This window comes from Theropithecus gelada, chromosome 16 (genome assembly GCF_003255815.1).
Source record: "Theropithecus gelada isolate Dixy chromosome 16, Tgel_1.0, whole genome shotgun sequence".
NCBI lineage: Eukaryota > Metazoa > Chordata > Mammalia > Primates > Cercopithecidae > Theropithecus > Theropithecus gelada.
This window is the reverse complement of record NC_037684.1, coordinates 61,797,061-61,824,414: the sequence shown is the minus strand read 5'-3', so window position 1 is coordinate 61,824,414 and position 27,354 is coordinate 61,797,061. Positions and strand designations below refer to the sequence as shown.

Genomic DNA, 27,354 nt, shown 5'->3' with positions numbered 1-27,354 from the left:
ACAGCCTCCCTCAGGGATTGTTCTAAAGCAATGTAGAGACCAGGTCACTGCTGTCCTCAAGAACTTTCATGGGCTCATCACTGCCACAGGAAAATAGGTCTTTTATAATGACATCCGAGACCTACCACTGTCTTGATATTTTCCAGCTTTACCCTCAAACTTTCTCTCTACCTGAGTAGCCTTTATGCCAACATCACTATATGAACCGCCTGCTGTGAATTCACATCTGCCCTACCAGCCACACGTGCCCCTGCCTCCACCCTCACCTCAGTGAACCCCTCATTTAAGGCTCACCTTTTCCTCCCTGCCTTGGCAATCACTCATTCCTCTGCCTTCAGCTGTACCTGACATGCCCCTCTTTTGATGCTATTTCATTCATTTATTTACTACATACTTACTAAGCACCTACTGTACGCTAGACCTTGCTCTGGGCACTGGGATATGACTAGTAATGAAAACGGGGCTGGGCACGGTGGCTCATGCCTGTAATCCTAACACTTCGGGAGGCTGAGGTGGGTGGATCACCTGAGATCAGGAGTTCAAGACCAGCCTGGCCAACATGGTGAAACCCTGTCTCTATTAAAAATACAAAAATTAGCCAGGCGTGGTGGCTGGCACCTGTAGTCCCAGCTACTCAGGAGGCTGAGGCAGGAGAATCCCTTGAACCCAGGGAATGGAGGTTGCAGTGAGCCGAGATCATACCACTGCACTCCAGCCTGGGTGACAGAGCAAGACTGCATCTCACACGAAGGAAGGAAGGAAGGGAGGGAGGGAGGGAGGGAGGGAAAGAGAAAGAGAGGAAGAGAGCGAGGGAGGAAGGTAAGGAGGGAGGGAAGGAAGGAGAGAAAAAAGAAAGAAAGGAAGGAAGGGAGAGAAAGGAAAGAAGGAAGGGAGAGAGAGAAAGGAAGGAAGGAGAGAGAAACAGGAAGGAAGGAGAGAGAAACAGGAAGAGAAGAAGGAAGGAAGGAAGAAGAAACAGGAAGAGAGGAAGGAAGGAGAGAGAAACAGGAAGAGAGGAAGGAAGGGAGAAAGGGAGGGAGGGAGGGAGGGAGGGAGAGAGGGAAAGGAGGGAAATGGGCAAAATTCCTTCCTCCAGGAGCTCACATTCTAGTTGGGAGGGAGGACAAGAAGCCAAATAAGTAAGTAAAATATATTGTGAGTGACATGAGCTGTAGAGAAAAGTAAAGCAGAAAGGAGCAGGGAGTCTGGGGGTAGGTGTTCAATTTTAAGGGGAGAGATGAGGCAAGATGTCACCAAAGCGACTTCCTTCTGAGCAAAGACCTGATGCAAGTGGAGGAGCAAACCATGAGTTATCAGTGCCAGAAGATTGTTCCGGGCAGAAGCAGCAGCAGAAGCAGCAGATGCAGAGGACTTAGGTGGAACTGTGCCTGGGGTGTGGAAGGGATAGAGAGAAGGGCAGTGAGGATGGAGCTGAAAGAGATTAGAGGCGAGGGCTGGGCGCGGTGGCTCACGCCTGTAATCCCAGCACTTTGGGAGGCCGAGGCGGGTGAATCACGAGGTCAGGAGATCAAGACCATCCTGGCTAACACGGTGAAACCCCGTCTCTACTAAAAATACAAAAAATTAGCCAGGTGTTGTGGCGGGTGCCTGTAGTCCCAGCTACTCGGGAGGCTGAGGCAGGAGAATGGCGTGAACCCGGGAGGCGGAGCTTGCAGTGAGCCGAGATCGCGCCACTGCACTCCAGCCTGGGTGACAGAGTGAGACTCCTTCTCAAAAAAAAAAAAAAAAAAAAAAAAGGTGAGGACAGAGATTATGAGGATCCAAGTCCTCAGGGCCCTGTAGACCAGGAAACGGAGCTTGAATTGTACTCTGAGTAAGGTGGGGAAATTGGAGGGTTTTTAATCAAAAAGGATCGAAAAACTATGATGTGTTTCTATGTCTATCCCCAAGTACCCTGTGCATTTCTGGGGCCTGGGAGGGTTTTCTAAACCTCTGCCTGGCTCACAGGCCTGGCGCATAGTAGGTGATCAATGGGTGCGTATGGGTGTTTGTTGAATCAACAGGTGAGTAACCTCAAGACCGGGGGTGTGTGTCTTCCACAGGTTGGCCAGCTGTGGCCTCACAGCTGAGGACTGCAAGGACCTGGCCTCTGGGCTGAGAGTCAACCAGAACCTGACCCTGCTGGACCTGAGCTTCAATGTACTCACGGATGCTGGAGCCAGACACCTTTGCCAGAGACTGAGTTGGCCGCGCTGCACGCTACAGCGACTGCAGTAATTGTTCTTGGTGGGCAGGGGGAGGTGCAGGGAACCACCTGCCACCATGAGGCAGGTGGAGGGTAAGGGCAGAGAGAAGGTGAGACCTGCTTTGTGGGAGTGGGAGGAGCCTGCAGGGTCTCAGCCAGGGAGTAGAGGCTCAGGAGGAAGCTCGTCCAGCCTTGGACGGAGGGAGCAGGCCTCCAGGCTCCAAATACAGCAAGAGAAGCCAAGTTGAGTCAAGGGGCATGAATGCAAGGTGGGGACAGGGGGCAGAATTTGTGGCCATTTTCACAGACTGCCACAGGGGAGGATGATAATAGTGCCCACTGCATAGAGCTATGAGGATTGCAGCAATGTTTTTCTATCCCTCTCCTGTTCCCACCAGCTGTGATCTGCCCAGTAACAGGTCCTTTTACTTGGCATTCTGGGGTTCTGCCATGGAGAGCTGAAATCACTGGTGTCCACTGAATTCGATTTTCTATCTCATCCGAGGGGACAGAGCCATCCCCCCCTACCATGTAGAAACAAGTCCGGGCGCAGTGGCTCATGCCTGTCATCCCAGCACTTTGGGAGGTCGAGGCAGGCGGATCACTTGAGGTCAGGAGTTCGAGACCAGCCTGGCCAACATGGTGAAACCTTGTCTCTACTAAAAATACAAAAAGTAGCCAGGCGTGATGGTGGGAACCTGTAATCCCAGGTACTCAGGGAGCCTGAGGCAGGAGAATCACTTGAACACAGAAGGTGGGCATTGCAGTGAGCTGAAATCACATCATTACACTCCAGCCTGGGCGACAGAGCGAGACTTCTTCTCAAAAAAGAAAAGAAAAAAGAAACAAGAGTGAATAGTTCCCTCTCCTGGTCCTGCTGGGCCTCCTCCCTCCATGTACAAAGTTACACATACCCCTCTGTGCACCCGCTCAGGGAGCTGCCTTCCGGGTCTTCTTTTGTTTCTGCCCAAGCCCTGAAAGATCCTTGTTTACACCTTGCGAGATCCTTGTTCACACATCACACGTCCCTTCCTTCTTCCCAAGGCCAAACCTCTCCCTTTCCCAGGGCCACTGCCTGCTTCCCCACTCAGTAACCCTAATCAGAGTTGATGGGAAGGGGAGACAACGTGGATCCCATCCTAACATCAGGGGTCAGTGATCCCTGGTCGGCTAGGAACTCGGTAACACTTGTACGATTGAATCCTTGCTACATCTACAGAAGACAAGATTGGGTCTTGGAGAGGTTCATTATTTTCCCAAGGCCACATAGCCAGGAAGTAGCTGCACCAGGATTTGAAGCCAGGTCTGACGTCAAAGCCTGGTTTTCCATTTTCCCAGTCCCCTGTCTTAGCAAAGGCCCTGTAACGCTTTGTGACATTTACAAGCTTGGACTGCAGCTGGGTCTCAGCAGACCCAGCTGGGGCAGCCAACAGTTCTAGAAGCAGGGCTGAGACCCCAAGAGCAAAGGATCCCCAGACAGGGGATCCCCCAGAGAGAGCCCACATATATACAACATACAGCAGATACATAGCCCTTTTCTGGCATAAATGCTAGCACAGCACAAACTCTGCCCTGCACTTTGCTTTATCGGTTAAAATATATGCTGGAGACGGTCCCACATCAGTACATACAAAGTCACATCGTTCTTTTTAATCACAGCGTGGAATTTCACTACACGGACGTGCCATCATTTTTGTCCACCACCTGTTATGAGCAGCCAGCTTGTCTCCAGTGTTCGCTGTAAACAGTGCAGCAGTTACCATCCCCCCGTGTGTCCTGAGACCCAGCATATTATCTGTAGCTTAACTTTCAAAAAATAGAACTGCTGGGAAAAGGGTATGTTGCTAATTTTGCCCTCTAAAAAGGCCCTCCTGGCCGGGTGCGGTGGCTCACACCTGTAACCCCAGCACTTCAGGAGGCCTGGGACACAGAGCGAGACCTCATCTCAAAAAAAACGAAAAAGGAAAGAGAAGACAGACCCAGGTGTACAAGGGGGACATTGACTAAGTTACTCATCAGTGTGGACAGAGTGAGGGGACAGGATCAGGTGAACCACACAGGATTGAGAAAGGGTGGGTGCTGGCATCCTGAGGGGTTCCGTGGCTGCAAGAGGAAAGTGAAAATCTCAGGTTAGTTTGTATCTTCTCTGCTTGTCACCCCAGACCCTCAAAAGGCCACAGATGCTAGGAAGGAAGATCAGACCCTAGTTACCCTGAAGAGCAAACCCTCAGGACAGTGACCTGGGCTGCTGTGTATCTTTCCTGCAGGCTGGTCAGCTGTGGCCTCACGTCTGGCTGCTGCCAGGACCTGGCCTCTGTGCTCAGCGCCAGCCCCTTCCTGATGGAGCTAGACCTGCAGCAGAACAACCTGGGCGACACTGGTGTGCGACTGCTGTGTGAGGGGCTGAGGCATCCTGCCTGCCAACTCACACGCCTGGGGTAAGGCCCTGGAGGTCCCTTCTGGGCAGAGGGCAGGGAAGAGGGTTGGGGGGTGTTGGACAGGGGATGGAAAAAGGACTGATAAATGCATAGTCAACCCAAGTTTCTTACCAGCTCTACAACTTACACCGTGTGACTCAGACAAGTCACCAAATTCTCTGGGACTCTGTTTCTTCATCTGTGGAATGGGAGTATCATACCCACCTCATGGATGGTAATGATTTAAAATGTGTATAAAAACAAGGCGGTAGCTCACGCCTGTAATCTCAGCACTCTGGGAGGTCGATGTGGGTGGATCACTTGAGGTCAGGAGTTCGAGGCCAGCCTGGCCAACATGTTGAAACCCCATCTCTACTAAAACTACAAAATTAACCGGGCATGGTGGTGTGCACCTGTAACCCCAGCTACTCAGGGGGCTGAGGCAGGAGAATCACTTGAACCCGGGAGGCAAAGGTTGCAGTGTGCAGAGATTGTGCCACTTCACTCCAGCCTGGGTGACAGAGCGAGACTCCATTTCAAAACAACAAAATAGAGGCCCCACTAATCAAGGGGTACATGTTTATCAAGATTAAATGGGCCACAGTGAGCCTCATCTCCAAGTGACCTGTTATCAGCCCCTGCCAAGTGCATCTCTGTAACGACTCACATTGCAAGGGCGAGAGAAGAACTTTATCTGGAAAGATAGCAGAAACAGCCTGCCCCTCCAGCCTTGCTCCTCCTCCTAGATGAGCCACTGATCCCTTCCCTGTGATTCCTGGCCCATGAACAGCAAGAACCCAGGCTCCCCTGGCCCCACAGCAGCCAGCCAAGAAACCCCGACCTGGATTCCACGGGGCCTGCAGCTCAGCTATGGGGGAGGCAGACTCATCCACCTGGATAATACTAGGCAGGCTGGAGAGCTGTGGCACTGCTCAGCACAGCATGCGGGTAGCAACGTGGCCCTGTCCTGGGACAGTGCACGCTCCAGACCCCAGTGTGTGGTGAGGAGCCCAGGATAGGTCCTCAGTTCTAGATGAAGCCTTCATACTCCCCCTCTTCTAACCTCATATGAGCTCCCTCATTTTCCTCCTGGACTGTAGATGCCCTTAATATTGAAACCCACCAAAGCATCCTATGTCAGCTGGCTCTGGGTGTTTAGCAGGGATGATGTGGTTAACAATGAGACCCAGGTTGGCTGGTCACGGTGGCTCAAGCCTGTAATCCCAACACTTTGGGAGGCCGAAGAGGGCCAATCACCTGAGGCCAGAAGTTCAAGACCAGCCTGGCCAACATGGTGAAATCACATCTCTACGAAAAATACAAAAAGTAGCCAGGCATGGTGGTGCACGCCTGTAATCCCAGCTACTCAGGAGGCTGAGGCAGGAGAATTGCTTGAATCCAGGAGGTGGAGGTTGCAATGAACTGAGATTGTGCCACTGCACTCCAGCCTGGGCCACAGAGTGAGATTTCATCTCAAAAAGAAAAAGGAAAGAGAAAACAGTTAGACCCAGGTATACAAGTGGGACATTGAGTAAGTTACTCATCAATGTGGACAGAGCGAGGGAACAGGATCAGGTGAATCACACAGGATTGAGAAAGGGTGGGTGCCGGCATCCTGAGGGGTTCCGTGGCTGTAAGAGGAAAGTGAAAATCTCTCAGGTTACTGCAAACCAGGAAAGTTTGTATCTTCTCTGCTTGTCATCCCAGACCCTCAAAAGGCTACAGATGCTAGGAAGGAAGATCAGACCCTAGTTACCCTGAAGACCAAACCCTCAGGACAGTGACCTGGGCTGCTGTGTATCTTTCCTGCAGGCTGGTCAGCTGTGGCCTCACATCTGGGTGCTGCCAGGACCTGGCCTCTGTGCTCAGCACCAGCCCCTTCCTGATGGAGCTAGACCTGCAGCAGAACAACCTGGGCGACACTGGTGTGCGACTGCTGTGTGAGGGGCTGAGGCATCCTGCCTGCCAACTCACACGCCTGGGGTAAGGCCCTGGAGGTCCCTTCTGGGCAGAGGGCAGGGAAGAGGGATGTGGGGGTGTCGGACAGGGCATGGAAAAAGGAAGGACTGATAAATGCATAGTCAACCCAAGTTTCTTACCAGCTCTACAGCTTACACTGTGTAACTCAGACAAGTCACCAAATTCTCTGGGACTCTGTTTCTTCATCTGTGGAATGGGAGTATCATACCCACCTCATGGATGGTAATGATTTAAAATGTGTGTAAAAACAAGGACAGGCCGGGCGTGGTGGCTCATGCCTGTAATCCCAGCACTTTGGGAGGCCAAGGCAGGTGGATCACTTGAGGTCAGGAGTTTGAGACCAGCCTGGCCAACATGGTGAAACCCCATCTCTACTAAAAATATAAAAATTAACCGGGCATGGTGGTGTGCACCTGTAACCCCCAGCTACTCCGGGGACTGAGGCAGGAGAATCACTTGAACCCGGGAGGCGGAGGTTGCAATGAGCTTAGATCACAGCACTGCACTCTAGTCTGGGCAACAGAGTGAGACTCAGTCTCAAAATTTAATTAATTAATTAATCAATCAAATAAAAACAAGGACAGTGCTGGGAAGAGAGTCAGGCATGATCAAATGATAACTATTACTGAGGTTGCATGCTGTAAGGGACTCCCAGGTTCCCCTCACTCCAGGGCAGCACTTCATTCATTCATTTACTCATTCATTCATTCACTGAGTGCCTCCTACGTGTAAGCACCAGGCCAGGCCCTGGGGTACAATAGTGAGCAAACAGACATGGGCCCTGCCCTCCTGAAGCTTCCACTCTAGTGGGGAGGAGATGGACATTGGTCACCTGTAAATGCACAAGTCTCTATTTATGAGCTCTGTGGAGTGCTAAGAAAGGAAAGTACAGGGTATAATGAGAATGTAATATTGAGGGAGGATGGGATTTGATCAAAATCCCATTCTCAGGGAAGGCCAGGGAGGACTTCCCTGAGAAAGCGACGTCAGGCTGAGGTCTGAAGGAGGAATAGGTAGCCAGGCCAAGTTTGGGAGAGTAGTCCAGGCCAAGGGATGATGTAGGGAAAGGCCTGGAACAAAGAGGCACTTGAACCCTGGAGAGCTGAAGGACCCTGAGCAGCCGGATTGGAGTGAGCCCCCAGCCCTCATTTCCCATCCCATAGGCCCCAGAGATTCTCACCCTTCCCCGAGGAGCCACCCCCACGCCATCTCTGGGCCACTTCCACTCCCCTCCACCTCCTGGGAACAAGCCCACAGGTGGCTTCTGTCTTGACACTTACCTGTGGCTCCTGCCAGGGGCCCTGCCATGTGCTCAGGGAGCAGACGGGGGCTCCAAACCCCCACATCCAGAGCCTTCTCAGAGCGGGTCCGGGAAGCCTGGGCCTCGGGCCTTCCTCAGCCAGGCCTCCCAAACCTAAAGAAGTGGTCAAGGCAGAATAACGGAAATAAATAGTCTACATTTGGGTTCTCCTGTGGCTGACACTGGCCATTTACAACCATGGGAACTCCATCCGAGGGGGCAGCACCTTTGCACCCCAGTCTGCTGCTCCCCACTGAGATTTTTGGCTATCACTACCTCCCTTATGCCGCAGAGCCTCTCTCCAGAGCTTGGCCGTGGCAGGCAGATGTGGCTTCAGGCCCCAGCTCAACACTTACCCGTCAAACCTGGGCTGCTTCCGAGGGGGTTTACCCTCTGGAGTCCCGAGTGGGTGTCCACCTCCTTCCCTCCTGGAGCCAGGAGTTAGTTGAGAAGAAGAACCTTCTACTTCAAGGGCTGCGCTCCTCCCCAGGGGCAGAACAGCTGTAACAGCAGTAGGGGAACGCGTGCGGAGCCCTTCGCAGGAGGCAGCGTCTTTTCACCTCCTCCTCGTCTGGGCCTCAGAACAGGCAGGGCAGGATTGATTCCTCCTGCGTGACAGATAGAGGACAGAGACCCAGAGAAGACAATCAGCATCCCACATCTGGCGGAAACCCCAGGTCACGAGGCCTGGGAGGACGGAACCAGGACTCTCTCTTCCCAGCAAAACCTCCGACCACTGGGAAGAGAATCCCAGGACCCAGGCCTGGGATTTTGAGGCCATGGGGAAATCCCTGGCAGCCGGCTACAGAGACAGCTTCTGCCAGTGACAGCCACCTCACCCAAGGCCACCTCTCCTTCCTGGGGAGGCCCACATCCAATGACGGGCCAGTGTTGCAGTAGAAAGGCCCAGCCCCTCAGCCCAACTCCTGTAAACAGCTCTAAAGGATCATCTCCCAGAGTCGGCTGAGGCCTCCATGGAGACTGCCTCACAGCCCACGTCTCCCCGATTCCCTCCCTGCCCTTGCCCTGGCATTGACCCAGGAACACACCCTAGTGAATCTCCTCACGGTACCCTCCTCCTCAGAGCCCGGCTCCCAGGGAACACACCCTGTGGCCGCTCCTCCAGAAGGTGGCAGGTCCCGAGATTCTGGGCCCTGGGGACCTGGGGACAACATGGGAGATCCCAGGAGGACCCGGCTCCCTTTGTGCTTTCAGGCTGGACCAGACGACTCTGAGCGATGAGATGAGGCAGGAGCTGAGGGCCCTGGAGCAGAAGAAGCCTGAGTTGCTCATCTTCAGCAGATGGTAAGGGGTGGCCCCAGAACTCCCTCTGGCTGATCCAGGCCCAGGACTGAGCAGGAGACAGGGAAAGAGCCTTGGGGTGAGAGACCAACACAGCCAGGGGGAAACCGAGGAACTGCAGCAGCCAGAGCGAGGTGCGCTTGTCAGTGCAAATAGAATCAAATCCCCCCCTGCTTAAACTCTTACGTTAGACAAACAAGGAGAGGAGAACATGAAAAAGTAAGTGGACTAAAAAATTAGCCAGGCGTGGTGGCGGGTGCCTGTGGTCCCAGCTACTCAGGAGGCTGAGGTATGAGAATCGCTTGAACCCAGGAGGTGGAGGCTGCAGTGAGCCGAGATCACGCCACTGCACTCCAGTCTGGGCGACAGAGCAAGACTGCATCTCAAAAAAAAAAAAAAAAAGCCGGGCACGGTGGCTCACACCTGTAATCCCAGCACTTTGGGAGGCCAAGGCAGGCAGATCACGAGGTCAGGAAATCAAGACCAGCCTGACCAACATGGTGAAACCCTGTGTCTACTAAAAATACAAAAATTAGCTGGGCGTGGTGGTGGGTGCCTGTAATCCCAGCTACTCAGGAGGCTGAGGCAGGAGAATCACTTGAACTTGGGAGGCAGAGGTTGCAGTGAGCCGAGATCACACCACTGCAGTCCAGCCTTGGCAACAGAGCGAGACAACATCTCAAACAGAAAAAAAAAAGAACAAGAAAAAGTCAGTGGGTGGGTGAGCCAGCAAATCCCCTGGACCCAGCACAGCATGATACCAAATGGCCTCTAGTCCAGCAATCCTTCCGTGAAAAACAGAGAAGGTTTGGAACAATGAAAGCAATGACCACAAGAGGGAGATAAAGACAGAGAGAGAGCCTGTGCCCTGGGAAAAAGACCACCCTCGCCATCACCGTCACCCACCGCCCTCACCACCACCACCACCACCACCACCACACACACCCCTGACTTGAGGGGCAAGCCCCGGGGCCAGGGAAGTCCATCTTCCCTTCCCCGAGGAATCCGCTGCAGCTCCCGCATTCTCCCAGGTGGGTGCCTTTCCACCTGACCATGAAGGACATCCGTCCCCAGGTTCCTGGCTGCAGTGGCTCCCCTGAAATGGAAGGAAAAGAGCTCCTAGGTTTAAGAGGAGTCATTCACTCATAGAACAAACATTCCCTGCAGACTCACTATGTGTCAGGCACTATTTTGGGATCTGAGGACACAGCAGTGAACAAAAAAGATACGGCCCAACCTCCAGGAGCTTAGTCCAGCAGGGATACAGGCACGGGTGATCCCACAAGTGTCTGCGCAAATGCACCTGGGGTCAGTGCGTGTACCAGTGGGCCTATTTGACCTGGTCAAGAGGAGCTGGGCTGAGCTCTGAAAGACAGGACAGGTTGGCTGGGCCTAGGAAGGGGTGGAGTCCAGGCAGAAGTAGAGGCTCTGAGAGAGAAGAGTTTAGCCCCCTGGAGGAATGGGAGGCCAGGCGTCAGGACCAGCTGCTCAAAAGTGTGGTCCGTGGACCAGCAGCGTCGGCATCACCCTCACCGGGAGCTCGATAGAACTGCAAATTCTCAGCCCCACTCCAGACCCACTGAACCAGAATCTCCGGGGTGGGGCCCAGGAATCTGTGTGGTATTTGAGACAGAGTCTCACTCTGTCATCCAGGCTGGAGTGCAATGGCATGATCTCGGCTCACTGCAACCTCTGCCTCCCAGGTTCAAGCCATTCTCCTGCCTCAGCCTCCAGAGTAGCTGGGACTACAGGCGCCCGCCACCACACCCAGCTAATTTTTGTATTTTTAGTAGAGATGGGGTTTCACCATGTTGGCCAGGCTGGTCTCAAGTTCCTGACCCTGTGATCTGCCCGCCTCAGCCTCCCAAAGTGCTGGGATTATAGGCGTGAGCCACCACGTTCGGCCGAATCTGTGTCTTAACAAGCCCTCCAGATGATTGTTAAGCACACAGAGTTTGAGAACCAATGGACTAGAGGTCAGTGAGCAAGGAAAAAGCGGCCCAGGTGACATCAGAGGGTGACAGAGGCCCCAGCAAGCCCTTTTGGACCATGTTAAAAACTTTCCATTTTCCCCCTGAAGCAATGAAGAGACAGTACAGGGCTGCAGCAGCCAAGTGATGGGGCAGCTTCCTATTTTAAGATTGGCTGCTGTGTAGACAATGGGCGGCAGAGGGACCCGAGCAGAAGCAGGGAGACTTTTCAGAGTAATCTGCCCACCTCAGCCTCCCAAAGTGCTGGGATTACAGGCGTGAGCCACCACGTTTCAGCCACTACTGTTTCCGAGGATGCTGCAGTGGTGCGGGCCACGGAGGCCAGGGCCTAGGACTCGGGTGGAGGTCATGGAGGTGGAGAGAGGAGAATAGAAAGAATAGCTATTTGGGAGGTGTTGTCAAAGTGATCAGCTCTTAGGGTGGGCGCGGAGGGAGTTGGGATGACACCCCACCTCTAGCCTGGGTGCATGAGCGGATGGAGGCTGCTCAGAGACAGGGACCACAGAAGAACCACAGGATTTAGTTCAAATTCGGGTGGAGTTTTTGTGTTTGTTTTGCCTGAGACAGGGTCTGGATCTGTCACCCAGACTGGAATGCAGTGGCACAAACTCAACTCACTGCAACCTCTGTCTCCTGGGCTCAAGTGATCTTCCCACTTCAGCCTTCCAAGGAGCTGGGATACAGGTGCATGCCACCATGCCCGGCTAATTTTTGTATTTTTGGCAGAGATGAGGTGGGGAGGTCTCACTGTGTTACCCAGGCTGGTCTCGAGCTCCTGAGCTCAAGCTATCCACCCATCCCGGCCTCCCCAAGTGCTGGGATTACAGACGTGAGCCACTGCACCTGGCCCAAGGAGGAGTTGAATTTTTAGTGGGAATGTCATGTAGGCAGCCCTCGCTTCCTCCAGGATCTCAGGCAGAATGAACAATTCTTTGTCCAGGAAACCAACTGGGATGATCCCTGATGAGGGCCTGGGTACAGGAGAGACGAGTAATAGCACGTCCTCACTCAAGCGGCAGAGACTCGGATCAGGTAGTTTGAAGGGGCGAGGCTAGGGGCATCATGACAGGGGTTGGGGGAGGCCAGCTGTGGGAGGTCATTCCCTCCATCCCTCTGCCCCTGATGTGGGACGGGGCAGGTTTCCTACCTAAGAAGGTGCTACCCTGACGAGAGAGCTCCCACTTCTAGGAACTGGCTGGATTTCTATTTCTCTCTCTCCTGCACCCACCGGTGGGTGCTGCCCCTCTCCAGAACGTCTATGGCATGTATCAAACCCTGAATCGGGGTCCAGCCTCCCATTCTTGACTGCCAAGGCCTGGGAATCACATCTCCATCTTGGCCCTGCCATCTTAAAAAAAAAAAAAAAAAAAACAGGGTCTCACTCTATTGCTCAGGCTGGAGTGCAGTGGCATTTTCACGGCTCACTGCAGCCTCAACCTCCCAAGCTCAAACAATACTCCCACCTCAGCCTCCTGAGTAGAACTGGGACTGCAGACGCTCACCACCGTGCCTGGCTGATATTTTTCTTTTTTCTATAGAAACCGAGTCTTCCCATGTTGCTCAGGCTGATCCGAAACCCCTGGACTGGAGCAATCCTCCTGCCAAGGCCTCCCAAAGTGCTGGGATGTCAGGCAAGAGCCACAGTGCCTGGCCCCTTTCATCTTTTGAACCATGTTCCTCTCTCAACCTGCCCACCTGGGCATGCTGGGAAGAGTGGCACTTCTGTTCCAGTGGGGAAGGGGAGATGGGCGGAGGCTGGGCTGGAGGCATTGGAGTGGGGCTCCCCAGACAGCAGGCAGGCAGCCAGGGAGCAGGAGCAGAAGCTGTAGACACACTCCCTGCCATGGTCCAGGCAGGCCAGCCTTGGGAAGGGCCCCTTACAGTATAACCATAGGGGCTGGGGGAGGCCAGGTGAGAGAATCTGGAGCTGACCGCTGCCTTGCTGTTTCAGAGGGAAGCTCCCCAGAGGTAGAACAGGTGGAACCCTTGTGCCTGCCTTCACCTGCCTCTCTAGGGGACCAGGATACGCCTTTGGGGACTGACGATGACTTCTGGGGCCCCACGGGGCCTGTGGCTACTGAGGTAGTTGATAAAGAAAGGAGCCTGTACCGGTGAGTGAGGGGCTCTGCTGGTCCCAGGCTGGCCTCCCCCACCCCACTGCCCATGCTGGGTCCCCACAGACAGTCAGTTCCCCTCAACCCATACTCGCCACTGGGTCCCCTCCTCTTGCCCAGACAACAGGCAGAGACAGGGCTGAAACACCGGGTGTGTGCTTTTCATGATGGAAAAAGTTGTTTTCTTATGAAACTTAAAATTGTCTAACATACACAAAAATAGAGAGTACAAGGAGCTTCCATGTACCCATTACCCAGCTTCAGCCACTGTTTTGCCAAATTCATTTCAGCTGTTCACTTTCCCCCTCTTTGTTATTGTTACAATATTTTAAATCCAAGATGTCAGGTGATTTTACCCTTAAATATTTCATTACACATCTCAAAAAACAAAAATAAAAACCTTTTCTTCCATAACATAACTACCATGCCAATATCACATCTCACAAATCTGATAATAAATCTTTCATGTAATCCCCAATCCATATTCGAATTGCTCAATTGTCTAAAACGTGTTCTTAAAGTTGGTGGTTTGGTTTGGTTTGGTTTGGTTTGGTCTTGAGACGGAGTCTCGCTCTGTCGCCCAGTCTGGAGTGCAGTGGCACAATCCTGGCTCACTACAACCTCCACCTCCCAGGTTCAAGCGATTCTCCAGCCTCAGCCTCTCTAGTAGCTGGGACTACAGTCACACGCCACCACGTGTGAAAAATAAAAATTTGTGTATTTTTAGTAGAGACGGGGTTTCACCATATTGGACAGGCTGGTCTCGAACTCCTGACCTCAGACAATCCACCCTCCTCAGCCTCCCAAAGTGCTGGGATTACAGGTGTGAGCTACCGCACCTGGCCAATTGGTGTGTTCTTATCAGGATCCAAACAAGGTCCACTCATTGTATTTTGTTTGTTATGTTTCTTAAATCTCACCAACTCTCTTAATCTGTATGCTCCTGTTTTATTAACAGCTGCTAATGAGCTAAGGACTGTACTAGTAGCTGGGAACCCTAAGATGAATATGGCAGCCCTGCCCTCCCAGGGCTTACAGTTGCACTAGTAGTAGTTGTCTATAGTCATACTCATTATCTCTTATATAACATGTTACCACTTACCAAACACTGCCACAGACATCATCTCAACCAGGAGACAGCATCACTCCCAACTCACACCTACAGAAGCTGGGGCATCCCGGGACCCACTATTAACCCGCATGAGGAGCCTTGGGAAAATCACTTCTGATCTCTATAAACGTGTTGTTTCCAATTCTGAGGGTTGAGCATTAATATTAGCACATATGGCCAGGCACAGTGGCTCATGCCTATAATCCCAGCACTTTAAGAGACCGAGGCAGGAGGATCACTTGAGTCCAGGAGTTCAAGGCCAGCCTGGACAACATGGCAAGACCTTGTGTCTACAAAAATGACCAAAAAAATTAGCTGGGCATGGTGACTTGTGCCTGTAGTCCTAGCTACTCAGGGAGCTGAGGTGGGAGAGTCGCCTAAGCCAGGGATTTCCAGGCTGCAGTGAGCCAAGATCAGGCCACTGTGCTCCAGCCTGGGCAACAGAGTGAGACCATATTTCCAAAGAGAGAGACATATAGATAGATAGATAGAGATAGACAGATAGATGGAGATAGATAGATAGAGATATAAATTAGATAGATGGATGTAGAGATAGATAGATAGATATAGAGATAGAGATAGATAGAGATAGAGGTAGATAGAGATAGAGATAGAGAGATAGAGATAGGTAGAGAGAGATAGATGATAGAGATGATAGAGATAGATATAGACAGATAGAAATAGATAATAGATATAGATAGAAATCTTAGCACATATATTGTTATTAATTATTGGTAAATAGACCCTTTACATAAACAAACACTTGTTATTTCATCATCACCATCATTGCCATCATCAACATAGTAGAAATAGTTCACTGCTCCCAGGCGTGTACTAAGCTGTGAGCATGCATTGAGTCACTTTTTCTCACAACTAGGAGATGGGACAGATGAGGAAACCAAAAACAGGAAGGTTAAATGACTTGCTCAGGGATCCACAGTCAAGAGCAGAAGAGCCAGGACTAAATTGCAAGTCCATCTGATTCTAAAGTCTGGGCTTGAAGCCCCTGTACCGTATCCGCAAGCCCCTGCATGGGGTCTGGCATCCAGCATGTGCTCAGTGAGTTCATGCAGTAAGTGTCTGCTTCTCCCTCTTCTTCCCAGAGTTCACTTCCCTGTAGCTGGCTCCTACCGCTGGCCCAACACGGGTCTCTGCTTTGTGGTGAGAGAAGCAGTGACCACTGAGATTGAATTCTGTGTGTGGGACCAGTTCCTGGGTGAGATCAACCCACAGCACAGCTGGATGGTGGCAGGGCCTCTGTTGGACATCAAGGCTGAGCCCGGAGCCGTGGAAGCTGTGCACCTCCCTCACTTTGTGGCTCTCCAAGGTAAACAAGAGGGAAGGATAGGGAGGAAGGTGGTGGTAATTATGGGCTGAAAGGGAGTATAGAATGATGATCTCCTGGGAGAGGGTGTTGTGGCTTCCTTTGAGGGGCCGAGGGGGGGTTATGGAGATGGGGAGCAAGATTTTCCCGCATTCCACTCTTGTCTGGACATATCTTTTTGAAACACATCTGTGTGACTGTACAGGCCAAACGCCCATGAAGCTGGCCTTGTCCTTCGGGTCCTTCGTTCCCCCACCCACCCATCTCCTTCAGCACACACAGACCTCTGCTCTCCACACAACCCTCCCTCCAAGAGGAAGTGAGTTCCCTCAGTTTTGTCACCCTTGCTCCTCTCTGTGCTGCCCGTGGGAACATGAACACTTCCCACAGCCACCTGAGTGGGGTCTCTCCCCATTCTCACCCCCTCCCCCTGCCCACCCACTCAGGAGTTCAACCAGATGACATGGCTGGAAACCACAGTGATATCCCTCAGGCCTCAAAACTGTTGGCTTCCTGGAACCAACACTTACTGAATCGTATAACGATACAGAGTCCCAGCACTCAGATTCAGCAAAATGGATATTCAAACACCTTAGTGGCCGGGTGCAGTGGCTCACACCTGTAATCCCGACACTTTGGGACGCAGAAGCAGGAGGATGACTTGAGCCCAGGAGTCTGAGACCAGCCTGGGCAACATAGTGAGACCCCATCTCTAAAAAAAAGAGCAAAAAAAATTAAAGAATTAGCTAGGCATGGTGGTATACACCTGTAGTTCCAGCTACTCAGGAGGCTGGGGTGGGAGGAGCACTTGAGCCTGGAAGGTCAAGGCTACAGTGAGTCATGATCATGCACTGCACTCCAGCCTGGGTGACAGAGCAAGACTCTGTCTAAAAAAAAAAAAGAGACTGCATCTCAAAAAAAAAAAAAAGCCAGGCATGGTGGCTCATACCTGTAATCCCAGCACTTCGGGAGGCCAGGGCGAGCAGATCACAAGGTCAGGAGATTGAGACCATCCTGTCTAACACGGTGAAACCCCGTCTCTACTAAAAATACAAAAAACTAGCCGGGCGTGATGGCGGGCGCCTGTAGTCCCAGCTACTCTGGAGGCTGAGGCAGGAGAATGGCATGAACCCGGGAGGCGGAGCTTGCAGTGAGCAGATATCGCACCACTGCACTCCAGCCTGGGCGACAGACCTAGACTCCGTCTCAAAAAAAAAAAAAAAAAAAAACAATTTAGTAGCATTTTCTTCCCAGACCCCAAGTTACCAAGAGGACTGGGCCAAGTTGTTTGAGGAAGAAACAGAAAGAAGCACCACAGCCAGGTGGATAGATTGGTCAAGCTGCGTTTTATCTGTAATACGAGCAAGTGGCCCTTATTATCCCAGGGCTTTGTAGACACAAACCCAGTCAATCTGTACAGTGACACTGAGAGGGGGATGCTGTTATCAGCCCTACTTTACAGATGATGCACAGAGAGAGCAAGTAATCTTCTCAGAGTCCCACAGTCAGTAAGAGCCCTTGCTGGGAGTCAAAGCCAGGCGGTCCGTATCATTTAGCTGCTCTGCTAGACAACCCTCTAGTGTCCCACTTTCATGTGATGTGGGTCCCACTGTCCCTGCTTGAGCGGGAGAGCCACTGTGCCCCTCACCTGAGCCTGGACGGTGCTGACCACACACTTAGCAGGGAGGGCACAGCTAGACATCAGGTCACAGGCCCAAGGGCAGCATCTAAAGGAGGGAGAGTCCCCAGGCTCCTGGGCAGCAGGAGCAGCAATGTCCCAAGGCAAACAGTGGGCATGCGGCTGGGAAAGGAGGAAGGAGCTGATGGGCTGCCGTTGGCGGAGCACTTGTGATACTTTGGTCCATTGTTCTATTTGCTGCCTGTATTCCCCACTGGGCCACAAGCTCTGGAATTGCTGTCCCCATGTCTTTCCTATTCACAGCTGCATCCACAGGGCCTGGCACATTGTCCATACTCAATAAGCTTTTGTGTAATGAGCAGATGCAAAGCCCTGGACCCCTGACCCACAGAAACATGCCTCCCTCACGATAGCATTTTCTAAATTTTTCTAGTGCAACCAGCCAAAGGCAGCTCTAGGTAGGTCTTTCTGCCAGTGACACTTGCCCCAGTCAACACTCAACCTTCATCTCCTTCAGACCACAGTCTCCCCCATTGCTTCCCTTCTCTCTCTGATCTGTCAGCACAAGTATGCTGTCAGGTTTGGATGAGGTGACTACCACCATCTATGGAAAGGGCAATATGTACAAAAGGGGGGTGACCAGCTCATCTTAACACTGACAGTCCTGCACCCCCAGGAGCCCTGTCGGTCCTGGGCAAGCATGGACAGTTGGTCACCCTAGCAAGAAGGTAAGTTGGAGACACCCAGCACCTTCTGGAATTCAGCGAAAATTCAAGTGGCACTGAGCATCTGTTAGTGCCACAGACTGTGGTCAGAGTCCATGGCCGGTGGTGTGACCCTGGAAAAAGCACTTTCCTCCCAGGATTTCGGTTCCCTCAGCTGACATGTGAGGACGTCCCAAGGTTTGGAGGTCAGGGTGAGACCATCCATCTAGTGCCAGTGATGGCAATGCAAACCAGCATCACCTCTTGGAGAAGCAACTGCGGGGTGAAGGAGGTCCTGCCGTCTCACACGCTTTCCTCATCCCTTGGTACTGATTGATTTCAAGGCAATAACACAAGGGAAATAGCAGCTTCCTGCAGAATATGTGCATTGCAGTGCTGTTTATCATAGTGAAAAGTTGGAAGCAAACTCAACACTGAAATGAGAAACAGAGGCTGAATCACAGGGTGGTGCATCCACTAGCAGGGATCATAGGCTGTGGTAATTAAAAGGTCCAACGTCCTTGCAACAAGTTAAACTGCCACGGGAAACAAGAGACAAAGCGTCATAGACTATGATAAAAATAGGAAAAGGTGTTGCTGTAGAGAAAGACTGGGATGCAGGTGTCCCATGCTAAGAATAGTTACACTGTGGCCGGGCGCGGTGGCTCACACCTGTAATCCCAGCACTTTGGGAGGCCGAGGCAGGCGGATCACCTAAGGTCAGGAGTTCAAGACCAGCCTGGCCAACATGGTGAAACCCCGTCTCTACTAAAAAGCCAGGCACAGTGGTGCATGCCTGTAGTCCCAGCTACTCAGGAGGCTGAGGCATGAGAATCACTTGAACCCAGGAGGTGGAGGCTGTGGTGAGCCAAGATCACACCACTGCACTCTGGCCTGGGTGACAGAGCTAGACTGTGTCTCAAAAAGAAAAAAAGAACAGTTGTATTGTTTGATTGGTAAGATTCATAGGTGAATTCTTCCTCATTTTTTCAGATGATAGATACCACTGTGACTTTATTTTCATCCCAAAAATGCAGTTAAATGAGAAAACTTAAGTAAGGGTCTTCATGATTCTGGGATTGACATCTGACTAAGGGCCTTGTCCAGCTTGCTGGATGCCTTATTGCCCAGAAACCACTTACATTGCAGCAGTTACCAGGCAATGCAGGGATGGAGCTGGGACTCCTGATCGCTAGGCCTGTGTCTCTCCCATTACCAGTGTTCATCCCTCAAGCTCTCTTGTAACTTCAAGGTGCTGGCGCTGGTCAGAGGCTGCAATCAAAGATACCAATTCTGGCTGATTTAAGCAGAAAAGGGATACACTGAAAGGTTATTGACTAACTCATAGACTTAGCAACAAATCTTAGCTGGGGAGAGGAAATAGTGGCCCAGTGACTCAGAGAAACCAAGGGCAGGGCCAAGGTCACATCAAGAAAATATGGAGACAGGCTGCAGACACAGCTACTGTAGGACCCTCCTGCCCAGGAGCGACTGGACTCTTTTACTTACTTTCTTTTTTCCTTTTTTTTTTTTTTTTTTTTTAGACAGGGTCTCACTCTGTCACCCAGGCTAGAATGCCGCAGCACAGTCTTAGCTCACTGCAACCTTAAACTCCTGGGTTCAAGTGATCCACCCACCTCAGCCTCCTAAGTAGCTGGAATTATGAGTGTGCATCGCCACACCTGCCTCCCACTGGACTCTTCACCCAACTGCTACTGCCAAAATTCTCTCTCTCTGAGTCTGTGTTTCACCGCTCTAGACTTGAGGTCCCAGTTAGGGACAACCACTTAGTCAAGTATTGGTGACACATTTGTGTCATTGACGCCAGGGAGTAGCAGCATCCTGAGTGGGGGGCTCGGCTTGCCTCCTGCCAAGACCCACGCAGTGGGGAGGAGGAGACTCTTCCTAAAAAGAAGAGTTTGAATGGTGAGTGGCCAAACACCTCGGTCACTCCATTTTCCCACTGCCCCTTCCTCCTCCTTGTTCTCTACCTGCCCAGTCAAACCTGCCAGCGTCACTCTCATGGAGAATCCACACCAGCACAGGCAACTAAAGGTTCTATATCTTTCCCAGCTCCCGGGCCAGGGGCTGGGTTTGTGTATAAGTTTGGCTCAAGGGTGATCCTTGAGCTCCCACTGAGGAGTTCAGCAATCCTAAGTGCTCCCGCCTAGTGGCACAATTTCCCACAGCCTCCGAAGACCCCAGGCCTAGAAATGCCCCTCTTCCCCCTGCTGGGTGTCTCAGCCTGTTCAGGCTGCTATAGCAAAATACCATAAACTAGGTAGCTTATAAATAACAGAAATTTGTTTCTCACAGTTCTGGAGCCTGGTAAGTCCAAGATCAAGGCGCCAGCAGATGTGGTGTGTTGGTGAGAGCCTTCTTCCTCATAGATGGAGCCTTCTAGTTGTGTCCTCACAGGGTGGAAGGGGCAAGCAGGCTCCCTTGAGTCTCTTATATAAGAACACTAATCCCATTCATGAGAATTCCACCCCCATGACCTGATCACCTCCCATAAAAGCTTCACCTCTTAATACCGTCACCTTGGGGGTTAGACTTTCAACATATGAATTGTAGGGGGACACACATATTCAAGACCATAAGCACTGAGCTCCCCCAAGAAGGTACCTGAGCCTAAGCCCTGGGATCCTACCCTACCAGCAAATCCTGACTCAGTAACAACACTAAATCTGTGCCTCTTAGGCTGGACACAGTGGCTCACACCTGTAATCCCAGCACTTTGGGAGGCCGAGGCAGGCGGATCACCTGAGGTCAGGAGTTCAACACCAGCCTGGTCAACATAGTGAAACCCCGTCTCTACTAAAAATACAAAAATTAGCCGGGTGTGGTGGCGCGTGTCTGTAATCCCAGCTACTCGGGAGGCTGAGGCAGGAGAATCGCTTGAACCCAGGAGGCAGAGGCTACAGTGACCTGAGATTGCTCCATTGCACTGCAGCCTGGGCGACAAGAGGGAAACTCTGTCTCAACAAAATAAATAAAAATAAACCTGTGCCTCTTGAATCCATTCTTTGACAGGGGGCCATGTGGACACATCCCTGTTCCAAGTGGCCCACTTTAAAGAGGAGGGGATGCTCCTGGAGAAGCCAGCCAGGGTGGAGCTGCATCACGTCGTTCTGAAAAACCCCAGCTTCTCCCCCTTGGGAGTCCTCCTGAAAGTGATCCATAGTACCCTGCGCTTCTTTCCCGTCAACTCCCTGGTGTTGCTTTACCACCGCCTCCATCCTGAGGAAGTCACCTTCCACCTCTACCTGATCCCAAGTGACTGCTCCATTCGGAAGGTGACACTAAGAGCCAGAAAGGCTGGGCCACGGTGGGTTGACGGTAAACACAAAATGCAGCCAGAGAGCCCCCTAGAGGGCCTTTAACTGGGACTAAGGATGGGCCTCTTGTACAGGAGAACCTTGAAGTGGGTGGACAATTCGTCCCTTCTCAATCATGGACTCATCTCCCATCTTTGGACAGTTTCTTGCAGCCCCTGTCCAGGAATCGAAGGATTGGAGGCTCCCATGCCTAAAACTGTAGCCTTTCCCCATTCTAACTTCTCTAACAATAACCCTATTCCCATCCTGAGGATAACAAAGACCAAGTGAGGGCTGCCTGTGTAGCAGTGCATGCGGGGAGGGAGGCAGGGGTGATAGAGTCCCACTCTGTCCACGCAAACACACAGATGCACCATCCCCCCCATTCAGACCGCATTCCACGGGGCAGAAGCCTCCCTTAATCATTGTTCCCTATGTTCCATAGGCCATAGATGATGAAGAAACGAAATTCCAGTTTGTGCGAATCCACAAGCCACCCCCGCTGACCCCACTTTATATGGGCTGTCGTTACACCGTGTCTGGGTCTGGTTCAGGGATGCTGGAGATACTCCCCAAGGTGAGCAGCTCGGCGCCAGCCTCTTCACTGCGAACAGAAGTCCTACCTGGGAATGCCTGTGGGGCAGGTCTCAGAGCTTTCCCAGGGACGGGATAAATCGAGGTGGAACAGAAAGTGAGTGGGATTTAGGGAAAGTGGGAATGCTTCCAAGACTGGGAGAAAGAAAGTTCGGAGAAGGGAGGATCATATGCGGGATGAGAAGGATGATGGGGTTTGACTTGGGGACACTGGGAAGTGTTTGAGCTATAGGTCATCAATGTCCTCTAGTCCAGACCACCAGGAACAAACCTGTAGTCGAACACACTGGGTTTATTACTCATTGCAGTGGCAGAACACATATTATGGGGAATCATGGGGTGTCTCAGGAAAGGGTGTTAGAAAGAATCTGCTGTGGATTTGGGCGTTGGTTACATTTGAGGAAGATCTAAGGAAACGAAGATTTTCTTTAGATTGGGTGTCGGTTCAGGCCACACGGAGATTTGTGGAAGAACGTTTCAGGCAGAAGGAATGTGTGCAGAGGCGTAGAGGTGGGAGCAAGCTTGACACCTCCAGATGACAAGAAAGAGGTCAGTATAGCAAGAGATGAGTCAGATTAGAGGCAGGGTCTTCCAGGCCTCATCTGCCCTATTGGCCCTGGTGTGCAGTTTGCACTTTGTTCTAAGTGCAATGGCAAGCTCTTGAGGGTCATAAACATGCTAATACAAGACCTGATTTGCAGCCAGGCGCAGTGGCTCACCCCTGTAATCCCAGCACCTTGGGTACCGAGGCGGGCGGATCACTTGAGGTCAGGAGTTCGAGACCAGCCTGGCCAACATGGTGAAACCCTGTCTCTATTAAAAATACAAAAATTAGCTGGGTGTGGTGGTGTATGCCTGTAATACCAGCTACTCAGGGGGCTGAGGCAGGAGAATCGCTTGAACCCAGGAGGCAGAGGTTGCAGTGAGCCGAGGCTGCACCACTGTACTCCAGCCTAGGTGACAGAGCAAGACTCTGTCTCAAAAAAAAAAAAACAAAAAAAAAACAAAAAACAAAAAACAAGACCTGGTTTACTTTCATAAAGATGCCGGCCGGGCGCGGTGGCTCAAGCCTGTAATCCCAGCACTTTGGGAGGCCGAGACGGGCGAATCACAAGGTCAGGAGATCGAGACCATCCTGGCTAACCCGGTGAAACCCCGTCTCTACTAAAAAGTACAAAAAACCAGCCGGGCGAGGTGGCGGGCGCCTGTAGTCCCAGCTACTCGGGAGGCTGAGGCAGGAGAATGGCGTAAACCCGGGAGGCGGAGCTTGTAGTGAGCTGAGATCTGGCCACTGCACTCCAACCTGGGCAACAGAGCGAGACTCCATCTCAAAAAAAAAAAAAAAAAAAAAAAAAAAAAAAAAAAAAAAAAAAAAAGATGCCTCTGGCTGCTGGGTGAGAATGAATGATAAGCAGGCAAGAGTGAAAGCAGAGAGACAAGTCAAAAGGCCGTTATGGGCCAGGTGCAGTGGCTCAGTGGCTCACACCTGTAATCCCAGCACTTTGGGAGGCTGAGACGGGCAGATCACGAAGTCAGGAGATCAAGACCATCCTGGCTAACACAGTAAAACTCCGTCTACTAAAAATACATAAAAGTAGCGGGGCATGGTGACAGGCGCCTCTAATCCCAGCTACTCGGGAGGGTGAGGCAGGAGAATTGCTTGAACCCAGGAGGCAGAGGTTGCAGTGAGCCAACATTGCCCCACTGCACTCCAGCATGGGCTACAAGAGCGAAACTCTGTCCAAAAAAAAAAAGGCCAGACGTGGTGGCTCATGCCTGTAATGCCAGCACTATGGGAGGTTGAGGTGGGCAGATCACCTGAGATCAGGAGTTCCAGACCAGCCTAGCCAAGATGACAAAACCCAGTCTCTACTAAAAATATAAAAATTAGCCAGGCGTGGTGGTGGGCACATGTAAACCCTGCTACTTGGGAAGCTGAGGCAGGAGAATTGCTTGAACCCAGGAGGCGGAGGTTGCAGTGAGCTGAGATCATGCCGCTGCACTCCAGCCTGGTCAACAGTGCAAGACCCTGTCTCAAAAAAAAAAAAAAAAGAAAAAGAAAAAAATGCTGTTGTGGTTGGGTATAGTGACTCACACCTATATTCCAACACTTTGAGAGGCCGTGGTGGGAGAATTGCTTGAGGCCAAGAGCTCAAGATGAGCCTGGGCCATGTAGGGAGACCTCATCTCTATGAAAAATGAAAAAATAAGATGGGTATGGTGGCGCACGCGTGTAGTCCCAGCTACTCAGGGGGCTGAGGCACTTGAGCCCAGGAGTTCAAGTCCAGCCTGGGCAACATGGAAAAACCCCATCTCTCTTAAAAAAAAAAAGAAAAGAAAAGAAAAGAAAAAAAGACAAAACAAAAAAGAAAAAGGCTGTTGCAATACTGCAAGTTACAGTTGAAGGTCACTTGACGAGGAAGGTAGTGAGGGAGATGGAGAAAAGTGTATGAATTCAGGGTTGATTTTGAAGGTAAAGCCAACAGGACCTGCTGGATGGCCTGTGTAGGGAAGGAGTTAAGCATGATTCCGAGTTTGGAGCCTGCATGCTCAGTGGATGGTCCTGTCCTTTACTGAGTTTGGGGAAACTGGAAAGGGAGCATGTTTGGAAGACAGTGGGGAATCAAGAGTTCTGTCTTAGCTGGGATTTAGGAAAAGGGATGGATATAAATTTTTGTCAATTGAAAGTGGGTGGAGTTTGGGATCCATTGGGAAGACAGGCTTTGGGCTGGAGAAATGAGGGTTTGAGTTCAAGATGGGGGAGGTGAAGCAAGAAGGATCTGGCTTAGGATTATGAGCACTACGTTTAAGGACGAGCCCTGACTTACCCTTGAGGTGCTCAGTTGTGTCGTCATCCTTCTGTGGAAAATTGGGAAAAGAGCAGTTTCTGAAGGTGGTAGTTGATTTCAGTACAGGGATCATTGGAGTGTCCCTGTGGAACCAAGCAGAGCCAAGAAGATGTCAGGTGGGGAAAAACCTTCCATGCAAGATGAACAGGGTGGCAACTAAACTCTTTGCCTCTTCAGGAACTGGAGCTCTGCTATCGAAGCCCTGGAGAAGCCCAGCTGTTCTCGGAGTTCTACGTTGGCCACTTGGGATCAGGGATCAGGCTGCAAATGAAAGACAAGAAAGATGAGACTCTGGTGTGGGAGGCCTTGGTGAAACCAGGTAAAACCAGGACAAGTCCACAGAACTCAGAGGTGGGAGGAGAAAGAAAATCAATGAAGTAGCTGGGCACGGTGGCTCACGCCTGTAATCCCAGAACTTTGGGAGGTTGAGGTGGGCAGATCACAAGGTCAGGAGTTCAAGATCAGCCTGGCCAATATGGTGAAACCCTGTCTCTACCAAAAGTACAAAAATTAGCTGGACGTGGTAGCGTGTGCCTGTAGTCCCAGCTACTCAGGAGGCTGAGGCAGAAGAATCACTTGAACCCGGGAGGCGGAGGTTGCAATGAGCCGAGATCGCTCCACTGCACTCCAACCTGGACAAAAAGGGAGACTCCGTTCCAAAAAAAAAGAAGAAGAAGAAAGTCAGTGATAGAAAGTCTGTGTGTGGGGGATGGGGGTGGGGGTGGAGGAGGGCGTGTGCATTATCACAATTTACTGATGAGAAGAAATAGCCCACAGGAGGTAGGAGGTAGGTGGCTTTCTCAAGTTACATAACAGTTGTTATGACTAGAATTTAAACCTGAGTCAATCTGACCCTCTAAAATGTATGCTGTCTCCAGGTACAATGGTGTCTTCACAGTGCCCTTGAATTAACAGATGTCGACATCCACAAAGCTTTTCACTAAGTTTCTCATGGTAGTTTGGATGTGAGGTGGAAGAATAAGACCTAGATAGTCATATGGTTGTATGGGTTAAGCCGATTTGGCAATTTCAGATACTCTCCCTGTATCGCTCAGTGTTTTTGAGGTAGACAAGAGGAAATCAAATAATACATTTTCTGGGATAGAGAAAACGTATGGACTCTTAGTCTAGTACCAACACTCTAAGAACCCAAACCCTCCAAACGGTCCTTCTAGGACAACCATCCCTAGTCAGCTGTCAAAAAATGGTGAGTCTGCCTCCTGAGCTGCAACAAGCTGGCTTCACAGTGTAGTGGAAAGAGGATGGGCTTTACTGAGTCCTGGCTTGGGTGCAAACACAGATGGAGAACTAACCAGCCCCAGCTTCAGACCTGGATTCAAATCCCACTCCAGCACTTACTTGCTGAATGACCTTGGGAAAATTACTTAATTCATTTGAGTCCCTCGTCTGTAAAAAGAGGATCATAATGACTAATTTGTAGGAATGTTGGAAAGATTAAATAAAGCGATGTCTATACATTCCTCATGCAGTAATCCTTAACAAATCATAGCAATATTATCTTTTTCCTCATGTTAAGCCAATCTCTGCCTCTTACCAGTCTTAATTCTGTCCCTTGGAACTCATAGAAAAAGTGTATCTCCTTCCCCATGAGAAAGCCATTTAGATTCTGGAAGACCGTGGTCATAGCCTTCCTGATGACTCTTGTTATACAAGTTACACATCTCAGCTCCTTCCATCGTTCCTCTGCTATTTTGGTTTGTAAATTCTTTGCCATCCAGTCACCTCCCTCAGCAGATGCTCCAGTGTGGGAATGAGTCAGAATTGACCCCTGGACTGTCCAGTCAGCAGAGAGGATGCGAAACACCCTCCTTTCTCCACCCACATGGATCCTGTGCTCCTGGTACCACAGCCTCAACTCCCTCCCCTGTGCCCACCTCCCTGAACTGTGAGATCACACTGAACTTGGAGCCTGCTCAGCCTCTCAGACCTTGTGCATATGAGCTGCTGTGAACTTCCCCTTTCTCTCCTTTGCAAAGCAATTTTTAAGTCCCTTCATTTTTGTTGTCGTCTGTCTTTTCTGTTAAAATTCATTTGTTATTCTCATGTCCTAAGATTGCTTGATCTTGATTCTAGATTCTGACATCCAATTCCAGAACATACACCTTTGGTTGGTGCCAGTCTAGAAGGCTAAACAAGAACAAGGAAGTAGATTTCTGCTCAGAACAAGGAGGTGCTAAATAGTTCAAGCTATCTAGCAAGGGGTTTGGTTAGTTCACCAGGGATACAGTTCAGGCCAACACAGGATTAAAACCAAGTCTGGGATGTTGTAGGAGAAATTGCTATTGCTCATTTGGATGCCTTCTCTCTATTACTGTATGATCACAGCTTCTGGGCCTCAGTTTCCCCATATGTATAAGGAAGGGATTCACCTAGATAACCTCTAAGGACCTTTCCAGCTCTTACTCCAGATTCTGCCAGAATTTGTCTGTGACTTTTTTCTAAATCGAAGAATCTCAGAAGTGAGTGGGAGCCTGGAGGTGTACTG

The 27,354-nt window shown here is 51.1% G+C and overlaps 1 protein-coding gene across 5 annotated transcripts in view; it reads left to right on the top strand.

Annotated features, from left to right (window-relative positions):
• The window catches only part of NLRP1 (NLR family pyrin domain containing 1), a 54,437-nt gene that overhangs the window by 25,625 nt on the left and 1,458 nt on the right, over positions 1-27,354 (top strand). Inside the window, exons 7-16 of one of the 5 annotated variants that reach the window (XM_025362383.1) lie at positions 2,064-2,234; positions 4,474-4,644; positions 9,119-9,208; positions 12,137-12,228; positions 12,735-12,839; positions 13,148-13,307; positions 15,525-15,748; positions 21,122-21,384; positions 21,851-21,982; positions 25,026-25,167. In XM_025362383.1, coding sequence (XP_025218168.1) covers positions 2,064-2,234; positions 4,474-4,644; positions 9,119-9,208; positions 12,137-12,228; positions 12,735-12,839; positions 13,148-13,307; positions 15,525-15,748; positions 21,122-21,384; positions 21,851-21,982; positions 25,026-25,167 — 1,550 coding nt within the window. The remainder of the gene's footprint in view (positions 1-2,063; positions 2,235-4,473; positions 4,645-9,118; positions 9,209-12,136; positions 12,229-12,734; positions 12,840-13,147; positions 13,308-15,524; positions 15,749-21,121; positions 21,385-21,850; positions 21,983-25,025; positions 25,168-27,354) is intronic. The other 4 variants (XM_025362384.1, XM_025362386.1, XM_025362385.1 and 1 more) reach the window with 4 other exon arrangements.